Source organism: Ambystoma mexicanum, chromosome 9 (assembly GCF_040938575.1).
Source record: "Ambystoma mexicanum isolate Mex_15411 chromosome 9, UKY_AmexF1_1, whole genome shotgun sequence".
Lineage (NCBI taxonomy): Eukaryota > Metazoa > Chordata > Amphibia > Caudata > Ambystomatidae > Ambystoma > Ambystoma mexicanum.
The window spans coordinates 1,109,110,432-1,109,124,948 of record NC_090931.1 but is presented as its reverse complement, the minus strand read 5'-3'; the positions used below and the strand labels follow the sequence as shown (position 1 = coordinate 1,109,124,948).

The following is a 14,517-nucleotide window of genomic DNA, read 5'->3' as shown; positions in this document are numbered from 1 at the left end:
TTCACAACCGATTCAGCATCACCTCCTCCCCCCTCCTCCATTCCAGCCTCCCCGCATCCATCTTCACCGACACCAAACATCCACCTGCCCTTCACCCCACTCCCCCACCTCTCCTGCCACTCATCCATGACCCGTTTCACCACCAAAGCCTTCACCTCATCCACACTCAAAGGCAACCTCACATCAACCGCTCCCCTCCTCATACCTTCACCCGCCGCCAGATCCACCAACTCATTACCCAAAATGTCACTGTGACTGGGGACCCACGCCAACTCCAAATCCATTCCTCCACGCACACACAGATTAATCTTCCTCCTGATGTCCAAAATCACATCCTTCCTATCACCATCCCCTGCCACAAACGCCTGGAACCCACTCAATGAATCTGAGAACACCACCACTTTCACATACCCCAACTCGCACACCCTATCAATCGCCAATGCAATCGCCACCAACTCAGCCGTACAAATAGACACATCATTCGTCAGTCGCCCCACTTTATACTCCCCAGTGCTTTCCAGATAATATGCCATACCCACTCTCCCAGACACAGGATCTTTCGAACCATCCGTGAACACCTTACATCCTTCCTTCCCTGCCACATACGCCTGACCCAAAACCTTGATCTCACCCCGCAAACCCTGCTTCTTCGACACCACATTCGCCAACTCCAAACACACCTTTGGAGACCCCATCATCCACTTCGGCCATCTCATCAAATCCGTGTCCGTCACAGCCAACAACTCGCCCACACCCCACTGAACCCCCTTCTCCCACATGTGAAACCCCAAAGTGCCCCCCTTCATCCTCCTCCGGTCCCTGTAGTAGTCAAACTTCCGAATATACTTCAAACATTCACGCACCGGATGAGCCACACTCTTCGCGCTGCACTTCACCCACCACCTCATATTCAACGCATCCCTCCTCAACCCCAACGGCATCTCCCCCACAAGCACCTGTACCGCATTCACTGGAGAGGCCCTTATCACACCCGAACACACCTTCAATGCCATCGCCTGCACACTATCCAACCGCAACTTTTGACTCGCTGTGAAACCCACTGCCACCTGACATCCAAAATCCATCACACTCAAAATCAACCCCTTATACAAAATTCGTAAACACTTCTGTTGCGCACCCCATTCTTTCCCAGCCGGCAACACATTCAACCTACGTTTACACTTATCCACCACACCATCCACCTGCAAATTCCAGTTCAACTTCCTATCCAAAATCACCCCCAAGTACCGAAACTCTTCTACGCTCTTCACCCCCACACCTTTCAAAACCAATTTCAACTCCTGCTGCACCCTTTTCCTCGAGTAAATCATACACTCACTTTTATTCAGACACCGAAAAGCCCCATTTCCCACACCACTCCTCCATACGCCCAATCGCAGCTTGCAGCCGACTCTGCACCAACAACAAACTCCGCCCTCTTACCCATACCACACCATCATCTGCAAAGAAATCCACTTGACATCCGATTCCTGCCAAAGCCCGAATCAACCCATCCACCATCACATTAAACAGCATTGCACTAATCACACTCCCCTGCGGCGTCCCATTCTCCATCTTCCAAACCTCAGACAGCACCCCCCTCACTCTCACCTGAAAGGTCCCATCAGCCAAAAACGCCCTAATCCACCGAAACATCCTCCCTTTCACACTCATCTCCAACAGTCTCACCAACAACCCATTCTTCCACACCATATCATACGCCTTCTCCAAATCCAAAAAGAATGCTCCCACCAACTCCCCATCACACAACGCCTCCTCCACACCAGTCACCAACCTCACTAACGGGTCAGCCACCGACCGATTCCTCCTGAACCCACTCTGAAAATCACTCAAACACCCATTCGACTCCAAATAAAACCCCAATCGCTCAACCACCATCCGTTCCATAACCTTACACAACAGCACAACAGTCAACGCAATCTGCCTATACGACTTACACTCCGTAGGAACCTTGCCACCCTTCAAAATCACTACCACAATCGCTCTCTTCCACAACTCCCTCCCCCCCCACCCATGTCAGTGTTTTCCTCAAAACCTTCTTCTGTTCCTTGGTTTTGTTGGTCTTCACTATTAAGAACTCCTCATCTTCCTGGAAGTGAGAGTCTTCTTCAGTGAGGTCATAAGTATTCATGTCCTCTTGGAGGGGGTTAATAATCTAGGATATTTAGCCCTAGGGTCCTCCTGAAGCACCTCCCTTGGTCTCTTAGGTGTTTTATTTTCAGGAGTGGACATAAATCTGTCCAGCTTGTCCATACATGACTGGAATCTCTCAACAGTCCAGTATGGTAAACCTGAACGGTCTGGAGGTGAAAAAGGAGGTCCCTCTGCCTCTATCCATCTAGGTCTGTCCCATAACATCGAGGATAAGGTCCCTTCGCCTTCTGAGAAACCTTTTCGCAGGCTAGGGCCTTCCTTCTGGCAGCCTCTGCGCTTCCCTGGCCTTATGAGCGGTTTTCGGCGTGTCACTCGGCATCCGCTACTGGCCGTCCTTGGAAACTATACGCGCCAAGCTCTCGACGGTTAGTTTCTCCGTCGAGGGTTCGTCTGGCATCGTACTGGGCGGTGCCGAGTCTTTTTTGGCGACGATAGTGCTCTTACGCATCGCCTCATGTTTTGGTGGTGGCGCCCTTGTCTGCAGGTAGCCCAGTCGCTAGTCTCGGTTGCGGTGTCGGGGAGGGCTTGCGACCCTTACGGTCGGTCGAGGTCGCCGGTAGGCCCGGCATCCCCGTTGGCGCTAGGGCTGTCTTCGATGAAAACGTGCCGTGGGTTGTGTGCTTATGTTTGTGTTTTCTGTGTTCGTCAGTGTCGCCGGGGTGTTCATGCACATAAGCAGGGCGAGAGCCGAGCTTGTCGGGGCCGGGGACAGACGAGAGCGGGAACGCTCCCTAGAGAGGTCTACAACCTCCGAAGCGGAGGTCGGGTTATCACTATCCTCGTCATACTCGGCGGCGGGTGAGGCATCAGACCTAGACATGGCGTAGACTGCCCACTTTTTGACCCTGCAGTCCTTTAAAGTCTTAGGCTTAAGAAGCTTACAGGCCGCACAGCCGTCCTCTTTGTGGTCGAGGGGTAAGCAACGGTTAGACCGTTTGTGCTTGTCTTTCCAAGTGAATTTGCCCTTGCAGCGCAGACAAAATCTACAGGGAGTCCTCTCCATAGCTGAGGATAGAGTTAAACGTGATAACGACCCCGAAGGAAAAGGAGTGTAAAGAGAAAGGCATTCTCAGAAAGAACAAGAAATGTCCCAACGACCCCACTCTCCCTACTGTCTTAGGCCGGCGAGGCCAGGCCACGTGTTCGGCAGCACCGAAGGATCTCCTCCGTCGAAGTTCTTATTCGGCGGTGAAACAGCTTCTCAGCTACGACGTCGAAGGATTGTTCTAATGTATATGTTCTTAAATAACGACCAAAGGGTCGAGTAAATGTCTTTGCGATTTCTCTCGAGGAGCTCCGCGTAAAGGCGACCAATATCCGGGCGGAAAAAAACAATCTGAGGGACCTCGACGCATGAGGGATTGTGGGTACAATGCACGTCAATATAGGGATAGGGATACAGACACGCCTTGTCGTCATCCCCTATTCGACTACGAAAAACAAAATGCAATACGCCCCAAGGACCACTGGATGTCGGACTATGCACAGCATGTGATTCTAAACAGATTAACAATCATCAGAAATTACTTTACCAATAAGTACAAATGATAATATAAGTAAATTCAATGCTGGGTGGCCTTTGTTGAATATGGTAACATTTACCAAATTTAAATGTCTAAAATACAGTTTGTAGGTAAACTCCGACAGGCAGCAGGGCAGCGTAGCAGCAGCGTATGCAGGCACAACAGGCCACTTGAAAAGGCCACTTGCTGAGGCGCGCGCCCATTTGCAGTGCAACATCTTAGCGAGGCTGAATCCATCCAGAACTTTGGTGAGATCCAGTTGGACCTCCAGAGGCACGATCCAACTCATCTAAGTCCACTCACCAAAGTGCAGGACTTAAGAAGCGAAGATGGACCGAGTGATTACGGTCCTTTGTTGGTGCTGAGAAACAGACGCTAAAATTATAGACCGACCCAGGGGACTGAAGAAATCTGTGCCAACGGCCCTCTCTCGAGACTGCTGCTCAGACATCCCATTCAGACTCCTTCCTTTCATCACCAGACCAAGGAATCGGGATGCCGGATCCGTCGCTGCTGCAGGGGAGACTCCAGCAACAAGCATTTCTTCTAACCTAAAGTACTGTGGGGTGAAAGGTAGAACTTATCTTGAACCGATAAGTCGCTCCAGTGACTGGAGTGCATGAAGAGGTGTGCACTCTACCTCTGACCCAGTCTGTGTCCCCTCAGGGAGTCCTTTTACAGGGTCCCCATCTGTCAGCTAAGATTATCATAGTAATGATACATCTACCCGACCGGTGTCAACCCCATAACTTTATGCTTTCACTGCTGGATTATTTTTCCTTATACCTCAGAGTGGGAACCTTTTTTCACTCACAGAATCTTTTACTCCATTTATGGGTGTAATTTTTAAGACTCTCCATGGTATCTTTTGAATTTTATCCTGTGACAACTTTATAACTAAGTGCCTGTTGTTGCTGGCTTGCCTTAGCGGCTCCCCTTCTAGCTTTCTCTGGCTAACCTTGTGAAAACTACAATTCCCAAATTGTAGAAAGGCTCTTTGGATCCCTTTTACATTTTATTACGTGGGGGCCAGCACCCCCCACCCAGTGCTGGGGAGACAGTATCCCCTGTCATTTTAAATGTAACATTGATGTTACAAAGACAAACTTAGCTTTAATGGTTGGTGGCAGTGAACCTTTTTATTAATTTGGTGCACCCTTACTGCAGGCTATTTGCACAGCCCTGTTAAAGGCCACTATGGGTGCTCATTTTACCAAAATGGCCCAGGACATTTTTTTTTTTCACCATTTCAGTGTTCCTTATCCTTTCCTGTTCCTTCCCCTAACCTCCAGGGCGGGAAATTCCTTTGTGTGGTTTTTATTTTCAGCAGGAGTCCTGTGGACTCCCCGTCCAGGTTACAGTGTGTCTGAAGGCAGGAAGCGAGGGACGAGTCCAAAACTCTGCAGTCCTTTGTCTTCCAGCCAGAGTGTGAGAATCCAGTTCAAACTGGGAGGCTGAAGAGTAAGATTAAGAATTTGCGGCTGAAATGATTTCCAGCGACTGGAGACCCTGCTGTGTAACTGGAACCTGCTGTAGCCCTTCCTTCCAATCGACCTGGAGACTCCCAAAACGACAGCCCCAATCCAGAGCCTGGTGAGACCCACTAGACTCAAGACCTGCATTTTGAGCCATCTCGCGTCATGTTGTGACCTTGGGGGGCTGCAATTCCTCAATACCCATAGACTTCGAGACACCGTCTTCCAAATCTTGCGGAAACTTTGTGGGCATCCTGCAGGACCTAGAGAGTAGAGTCAGAAACGTCAACCTCAGAGTGCTGTACCTTGCAAACAACGAGAATCCGACCGGCAATATTAGGTCTTCTGTGCTCCAGAGCCACATCCAACCGAGGGAAATCCTTGCCTGGAGCCTTCCCTGTGATCCTTGCTGCAGAGGTCCTTCCAGTGTACTGTCTGTCTTCTTGATGAAGGAATTCAACGACTGGGTTTTTGGCTGCAGATCCGGACGTTGTCCTGCTGCAAAACCTGTGCTGGCTTAGGTATTTACTTACCTTAAGTGATTCCTGCGTAGTTCTGGGGTGTTTGCTGTGATTGGGAGGTTTCTCGTCCAGTTCACCCAGGCCCACTGCTGGAATCCTCCTAGGCTGTCTTCTGTGAAGGTTTTGGACCATGAACTAACTCTAAAGTAGAATACTTACTTATTTAAACAGTCTTCCTGTGGAACTTGGACTTGGCCTGCAACTGAGCCCCATCTAACCCCGCCTACAGCTGGCTCCTAGACCACTTCGATCCCCTCTTCTGCCTCTGAGATAAATGTACTAGAATTGGGAAGGGCTGAATACTTTAGGGGGTCTGCCCTGAAAAGTAAAACGTGTTGAAAATTTACTAACTTGTGAATGAGTTAGTTGGTAACTTTAAACTCTGAGTGTATAGTTACAAAAGTTATTACTTACCTTAGCTATGTTGTGCCATTTTAAAAAGTGTATATTTAGGATTTACCTACCTTGAATAAGCTCTGTGCCTTCTTAAAAAGTATTATCAAAGTCTTACTTTCCTTAGAAACTGTTTCTCCATTCTTACAGAAAGTAGGTAAAGGGTTAACTTGCTCACCTGTGAATTGGGTCTCCCTCTTACCAAAAGTAATGTTGGTTTCCCTTTATTATTGCTGTAAGGATAATTGTATGGGTGTCCCCAATCTTGCTTCCCCCGACTTGCTGTTAGCCTGTCCAGCATAAGTCTGCCTAGGTCATACTTCTCTTTTAGGTTACTGGTGCTCCTTACAAAAGTATAAAGGTTTTACTTACCTTGAGTATAACTGTTATCCTAAAATACGTTAGAGTTATTGCTTCCCATAGACTGAACTGAAAAGCAACTGTAATTGAATATTACACCCCAAGGTCTGACCCCCTAGAATAACTTATTCTGAATCAAAGTTATGTGTTTTACTGTTCTTAGAATAAGTGTTCCACTATTCTGAAAAGTATATTGTCCAGTTGACTTACTATGCGATTTCTTGCTGAGCGTCACGGTACAACTGATAGGGTCTACTACCCTGGTATTACTGAAAGTAATCTAAAAGTAACTATTGGTTTTGACCTCCCTAGAACTATTGTTGGTTGTTCCAAATTAAGTTATGGTCTATGTACCTTAAAGAATAGTGTTCCGTTTTTCTATAATGTGGTTATATGATCTGTGATGGTACTCATTTCCCCCAAGATGTATCTGGGCCCATTTGTATTTAAACCATTTATTTTTTACAATGCATAGTTTCTCTTTGGACCATATGTATATTACAATTTAAATTGTACTGATTCTAAAGCCCTCTCCAAGTTAAGCCTGGCTGCACAGTCTACACTACCATGAACTCAGGTGGTACAGCCTTATACTAAGAGTGGAGTCTTGTACTGTCTCAGTTGAATGGTTTTACTAAGCCCTAAACTTCAGAAAAACTGTGCCAACAGGTGGCAACACAACATGACTGGGGACTGATATTAAAATGCGAAGCATGTGGCGATTTAACTTTATGGGTAACATTTTAACTGTTGTCCCAGGAACATTATATGAAGACTTGAGGGCCACTGCGGATACTCATTCGAGAGAGAGTTTATCGATAATGCAATTTTCTATGTCTTGTCATACCTTATTGTCTGATATTGGATCTACTCGGGAAGAGTTGATGAATAGGCAAGAGTGCACTAAAGATAGTCTGGAACTTTGGAACTGGAGAGGACTATGGATACATTGTATTGTTATGATTCTTTGTCCCGTCTGGCCGGCGATTATAAAAAAAACTGGGTGTGTTGGCCCCGTTTTTGTCAATCTATTCTGGAAAGATGCGCATGGGCCATTTAGGAGATTCAGGTGGAATTTTATTTGGACTAAAAATTTCATACAAATACATCCCACTGGAAGAAATAATGTGCAGATTTTGCAAGACCGATACTGAAACACTTTCATGTAATACTTGAATGCACTTTAAAAAGGATCGTAATCAGTGTTTTTTTTTAACTCCTTGGTTTCTATTGACATTTTGGGAACAATGTCTTAGGGGCATGGTTACGTCTGATGTGGCAGCAGTGGTTGGGTTCTTGGGTGCTTAACAATACTTGGAAAATAAATCTTAGGAATTCATGGATTATTAGCTATTTAAATATTTTCAAGGTTAATGGTACGTTTATCCCTACATGTGTATGATGCTCGTTTATGTTCATATAAAGTTTTGATATTGGTATTTGATTAAATGGATATGTATTTAATTTGAAAAATATATTTGTTAAAAAGGTTCTTAAGTGAACAAAGAATTAAAAAAATTAATGGGTCATAACGGACGGGGCACTTGCGCAGAAGTCCCTCTGTACTTCAAAAATTAGTCAATGATCCAAAAAACACCAAAGAAAACCAAAGTGTTCCTTTAATAGCCAAAAATGGGAATTCTGTTTTACCCAGTTCTGGTTTGCTTTGTATTTATTTATTTTTGTAAAGCGCATGTCACAGGCTCGGGGGCATAATAGCGCTAACAAGACTTACAACATGCATCCTTAACAAATGAAACTGTGCACAAAAAAAAATGAGAAAAAATCCAAACAGCCTAGTTTTCAAGTCCTTTTTAAACATGGAAAAGGACTGGCATAACCTCAGATCGAAAGGCGGCACATTCCAACTCTTAGGGGCCACATATGCAAAGGACCCCTGGTTGACCCCCCCCCCACAAGTCAGAACCAAGGTTTACTTAGTATATCTACATTACTTGATCTAAATGCCCTTCTAGCAGGCAACCAGGCAAGGTGGTTCGAACGGTGCATGTAAGCATTTGTGTGTGATACACAGAAGGCAGAATGTCACTCTGCTGGTTATAATAACAAAAAAGGGGGTGTTTGCCCCTAGTGATGCAGTTTTTGGTGGGGGTCCAATAAAGTCCATGCGTTACGTTTCCAAAAGGCTGCTAACAAATTATTTTGCCCATTGATGAAATTAATTCAATTTTTGTTGAGTATCGTTAGATTCCTATTCTATTCCTACCTTTGTAGTTAAAGTAAACAGTCAACCGGAATAAAAGGAAAAAGAAAAAATCTTGAACATCTTTATTTTATGGTGACAAGAAAGTGAACAATAAAAGAACTTGTTCTTGAGCATATAATACAAATGCTTTGAAAGCAACAGGTTTTTGGCAGAGTTTTCGGGAACGTCCCTCTCTTCCTGCCCTTCCAGACACACTAGAACAAGAGGCGGGCTTCACCAGTGAACTCTGCCAAAGAAAAAAACGAACAAAGGGACCAAACCTAGTTTGGCTTACAAAGTAAATCTCAAGAAGGCCCTTTTCAACAAGAAACAGCGCAAAAAGAGAGGGCCATTTTGACAAAATGGCCACCCATGGGTGCCATACTGCAGCTGCAAACGCAGCCCGTGATAAACATACTATGGTAGAGAAAAGTAAACAACTGCCACCAGCCATTAATTGTAGAAAGGGTAACAAAAATGTTACATGAGAAAGTAGGAAAAAAGGGGATACTAATCAACCCCTCCAGCACTCTATGTAAGATGATGTGTGCTGGGTCTACAAAGTTGCAAAAAGTAAAGTCAATTTCACTTTACTGCTTTTGGAAACCAAGAGAAGGTATTTAAACCTGGAAAAAAGGCCTCACTTTCTCCAGGATAAGAAATAAAAGTCCTGAAGTCCAGCAAAAGAGCTGGGGTTCTCTAAGGTAGAAGGGAATTGGCACATTGCTGAGAATTCTCCCTAACATTTCTTTTCTAGTAAATAATCAACAATTTCGGTGGCATGGCAGATCAACGATCAGCACACCAGCAGTTTAGTCACACTTCGGCAGTTCAGGAGGGCCGGTACCCTGGGTTCCACACTAATACAGTTAACCTAATACCTGTGGCAGAGTGTGATAGATTCAGTGTCCAGCAGAACCGCGAGGACGCCCAATGCATCCCGGACGCGAACCAGCATTAACCGGCTAATGCTGAATGCGCTAATGGACCGTTGACCGGAGATTAAACCCCTGGGGAAGATGGTAACTGTAGTTCCTGTGAACTCCGTTAGTCACGTGTGTTAGGCAAAGTTTGTATGTAGTACCCTCTGAGAACTCTACAAGCAACTATGACTACAGGTATAGGCAACCCAACCTTTGGAATAAGCTTATACTACACAGTTTTGGTAGTGTGTTTAGCAGCCAGGCTCATCTCAAGAGGGGAAATGTGAGCAGTAGTGGAGTTAGAAAGATTCACAGTTACAGGTATTCAAATAAATTCTTACACTCAAGGTTTATTGCATAAACAATTATTAATGTATCCATCAGTTATAAAGCCTTCAGAAGGAAGCAATATACTAGTAACAAACAAGTACACTTCAATACTGTACACTCTGAATCAGACAAGACCAGGGCTCAAGTCAAGGGTACACACAGGAGGTGGGGAGGGAATAGGGGTGGGGATGTAGTCTTCCCACTTTATTCAGAGGGTAGACTCAGTCCCCCTCAGATAAAATGAGAAACATCAAATGAATTAAAGCCGACCTCTGGATCAAACTGCACCGTTGGGTTTGTAGGCCGGACACTTCACCACAGCACTATATTACCTCATGAAGAATAAACAACTAAAGGTGAAATGTCCCATTTCGGTACTGCAAGACCCAGGGAAAACATTTCTTTGCATTGGTTCTTGGAGTTTAAAACACGCACACCTTTTAACGTTTTCAAAAACACTATTAGAAGAAAATATCCTTTCTTGGTTTTATGTGCATTGATTTTATGGAAGGCAAATGCCATTCGTCCTGTGCAATTTGGGTGGTTATGCAAAGCCAATTTAATGAAATGCGCATATTTCACCTTGATATGCAAATTTCTGGCGACGCCACATCTCATTCTTTTGGTATTGCCCACAGAAACAACGTACACCCACAGGTGACTTCAGTAACAAGGGTTCTGGGGACATTAATATCTTACTGTTGGCATTCAGAACAATCTTATAAATTTGGTAAAAGGCAAAGGTTATTAGAACACAAGAGATCAACAATTTCTTAAGCAGGGAAAACACTTTCAGATAGTTAGAGAAAAGTCATTCAATGCAATAAACTAGGCCAAAGTCAATAGGCAAAAGTCTTTGCATAGGATGAAGCACTTCAGGTAAGTAAAGGGAAAAGTCTTTGCACAAGTTCTTAGGAGTCTTGAATAAAAAGAGGAATCAATTGTAGGGCCGCAAGCTGATTAGGCTTGTGAGTTGTGGAAGTTACAAGCACTTGTACAGTAAGAGATAAGTTCTTAGGCTTATTTCACAGAACCTCAGTAAAGAAGAAAAGATGCAGCTGAAGACTGAAGTTCCTGTGCAGCTCTGCAGATCTCACTGTTCCTGGGCCTCAGTTGTGGGGAGAAGATGGAGGACGTCGGGGGACTCCTGCACTGGCACTGTCAAAACTTGCAACTGGAAACCTTTACTTTTAGTGGCTGTTACACGTTTCAGCTCCTTGCAGTACAGCAAATCGCAACAAGCACGGTTCCTGGCTGTCAAGGTAGACTTTCGTCACATCTGAGGTCCCGCAATAAACAGAGGGGGGGGGTCAGGCTTGGTCAGTCCTGCTTCGTGGGAGTCCGGAGGATCTTCCAAAAGCTTCAGGCCAGCTTACAAGCAACGCACACAATCTGGTGTCCCTCTCCCTGTCTCTACGGTTTCCTGCAGCAACTCTGAGGAAATTCAACCAGCCGTCCTCTTCAAGCTATTCTTCGGTTCCTTCGTCCAGTGGTCGACTGCCTTCCAAGCCAAAAGACTAGCTTTTTATTCAGTTCTCTCCCATTCATTCCAGCCTAGCTGTCACTCACCCAGCAGGGTGACTGTCCTTGCCACACAGTTAGCCATCACCAGAGTGCATTTGGGTCTCTTAGGAGACTAACACCAGGGGTTTCGGGCACCTCTCTCACTTTCTGCCTACCCCAGACACTCTGGTGCTACAGGCGGGTTTCTCTCAGAAACCTTGCCAAAGGCAGAACGAACAAAGAGACCAAACCTGGTTTGGCGCACAGAGAAAAACTTGGGAAGGACCTTTCCACAAAGAAATGGCGAAAAAAGAAGACCGGTGACCATTTTAACAAAGGAGGCTCAGCGCCATTTTGAAAAACATGGCTCCCGCGATTTAACGTTACCGGAGCTACAAACAATTTTGCGGTCGGGGTAAATCATGGTAGTTCATTGTAAAACCACTGCCACCAGCCATTCTGACAGGAAAGGGTAACATATGAATACTACATGAGTAACTAGACACAGGGGATAGTAAGTAACCCCTCCAGCACTCTATTGTAAGATGTGCTGGGTCTAGACTTTTACAGGACTAAGTAAAGTCAATTTCACTCCACTGTTCTGTGAAACAGTAGTTGATCCCAGAGAATGTATTTAAACATTGGGAACTCAAACTTCCCTGTGGCACTGCACTAAAGGTGCTGTGTGACAATTGTAAAATATGATGCCTATGGAGTTGGTTAGACTCCATAACAAAAAAAAACAAACAGAAAACATTGAAAAGTTAAGTCCCAAAGTTTAGCAAAAGAGCTGGAGGGCTCGAAGGTGGGAGGAATTGGCACATTTCTGAGAATTCTCCTGAATACTGAAAATCTTGTTTGTCAAATACACAGTAAAGCAGTTTTAAGCCCCAGCAGGGTGTGCTGTTGAATTGATAAGAATGTAAACTGATTTTTTATCTACAAACAACAGTTTCTAGGTTAGAGCAAAACAGACTACTGGTAGGCCTAACTACTGCAAAGTGAGGATATACACAGCATGAATTTTGAGGTTATTTCATAATGTGAACATTTTCAAAACATCTCATTGCATTTCTGCACGCCACACTAGTTTTAAATACAAACATGGTATACATACATCCTCCCAAACAGCTTCCATTTCAATTGGAGGTGCAGCTTGCTTTAACATGCTCTTGAACAAGGATTCTTTGCGCTTCATTTTGCGAGCTTCTTCCTTTTCTCTTTCACGTTCTCTAGCCTCTGCTTTTTCCAGCAACTACAAGGAAAGGACCGAAATTAAGACCGTATAACAATTTACCTCTGGGAAGAAAGCGTTAAACAGAATTTAAAATAAAACGGTGCTAAACAAGACAATATTCTGTAATTTGTTAATGACATCTAAGCAAAAGTAAGATTAACAAAAATAAAAATAAAATAATTGAGGGAGAACCCATCACAAAGAAGCAATCTACAGCAACATTAAATAACTGAAATATGGCCTGTTTCAACCAATGGACAAATCTGCCATTTACCTTCTGCAATGTTTTTCACATGATTATTTTGCCAGACGTCATGCTACAAATATCCCCAAGAATCCTCATGTTCAGGTCCTGTCTACTGGTGCAAAAATTACATTTGTTTTGTTAATTGGAAAACTGAGGCAATCATGTGTCCCGTTTTCATTTGCTCCAGGCCCCACCATTTCCAATCCTAGATTTTATTTTAAATAGCTTGATTTACACACTGTATGAATGGCATTCCGAAATGACGAAGATTAAAAGATAGACGCTCCCCCAAAGCAATGACTAGATTCGAAAAATATTGCAGTGTTAGGTAAGATTTTCATAGAACTGGTAAATCTTTCCAACCTGGGTCAACCCCAGAACTTTTTGCTTTACTATTGAGATATTTGTCCTCCGTGAGTGGGAACTTTTTTCCACACTCACAGAATCTAACTCTTTTTATGGGTGTCATTTTATCGACTCTCCATAGTGTCTTTTTATAGTTATCCTCTTTACAACTTATTGGCAACAAGTGCCTGTTCTTGCTGGGTTGCGCTAGGGGTTCCCCTTTTAACTTTCTTTTGCTAACCTTGGGTGAACTACAGTTCCCAAGGGTAGAAAGGATCTTTGGATCCCTTTTACATTTTATCATGTGAAGCCAACACAACCCACTTTATGTGGAGTGCTGGGGAGATAAAATATATCCCCTTTCACATTAAAACCAATAATTCTGCAACAGGGACAAGCTTACCTTCAATGACTGGTGGCAGCGATACCTTGTATTAATTTGGTGCACATTTACTGCGGGCTGTGGGCACAGCTGCAGTAAAGGCACCCAAGGGTACTCCTTTTACCAAAACGCCCCCCCCTCTTTTTTTTGCCATTTTATTGTTTGTTGTTTCTTGTTCCTTCCCCTGACATCCAGGGCGGTAAATTCCTTTGTGTCATTTTTAGCTTCGGCGGGAGTCCCTTGGACTCCCCGCCCAGGCTCCAGTCTGAGGGCAGGAAGCGAGGGAGGAGTCCAAAACTCCCCAGATTTTTGTCTTATGCCTTGGTTGAATGGGGACGGTTAGGGAGAATTCTCAGAAATGTGCCAATTCCCTCCAACTTAGAGAACCCCAGCAACTTTGCTGGCTTTTTGAGGACTTTATTTTTTTTTTAACCTGTAAAGCGTGAGACCCTTTTTCCCACTCGCTCATGTATTTTAAATGTGAATTTTACCTGTTTCCTTTGGTTAGTGGATTCTAACAAACGCCACAGGCATCTTTTACATTGTGTGACAAAGCACCTTCAGTGCAGTGACACAGGGAAGTCTTCCAGATTTCCCAAAGGTTTAAACACCTTCTCTGGTATACACTGTTTCCCAGAGCAGTAAAGTGAAATTGACTACTTCCCATTGTAACTCTCTAGACCCAGCACACATCTTACAATAGAGTGCTGGAGGGGGTACCTAGTATCCCCCTTTTGTATAGCTTCTCATGTAACATGTTTATGTTACCCTTTTCTCACTGAATGGCTGGTGGCAACGGTTTCGTTTTAACTACCATAGTGTGCATGTTCACAGCTGCTGTAAAGCAACCATGGGCGCCATCTTTGACAAAATGGACCCGTCTTTTTTTGCCATTTC

General features: G+C 44.6%; 1 protein-coding gene across 5 annotated transcripts in view; it reads right to left on the bottom strand.

Moving 5' to 3' along the window:
• The window catches only part of PRPF40A (pre-mRNA processing factor 40 homolog A), a 1,435,679-nt gene that overhangs the window by 534,314 nt on the left and 886,848 nt on the right, over nt 1-14,517 (bottom strand). For all 5 annotated transcript variants that reach the window (XM_069616434.1, XM_069616435.1, XM_069616432.1 and 2 more), the window contains exon 21: nt 12,527-12,664. In XM_069616434.1, coding sequence (XP_069472535.1) covers nt 12,527-12,664 — 138 coding nt within the window. The remainder of the gene's footprint in view (nt 1-12,526; nt 12,665-14,517) is intronic.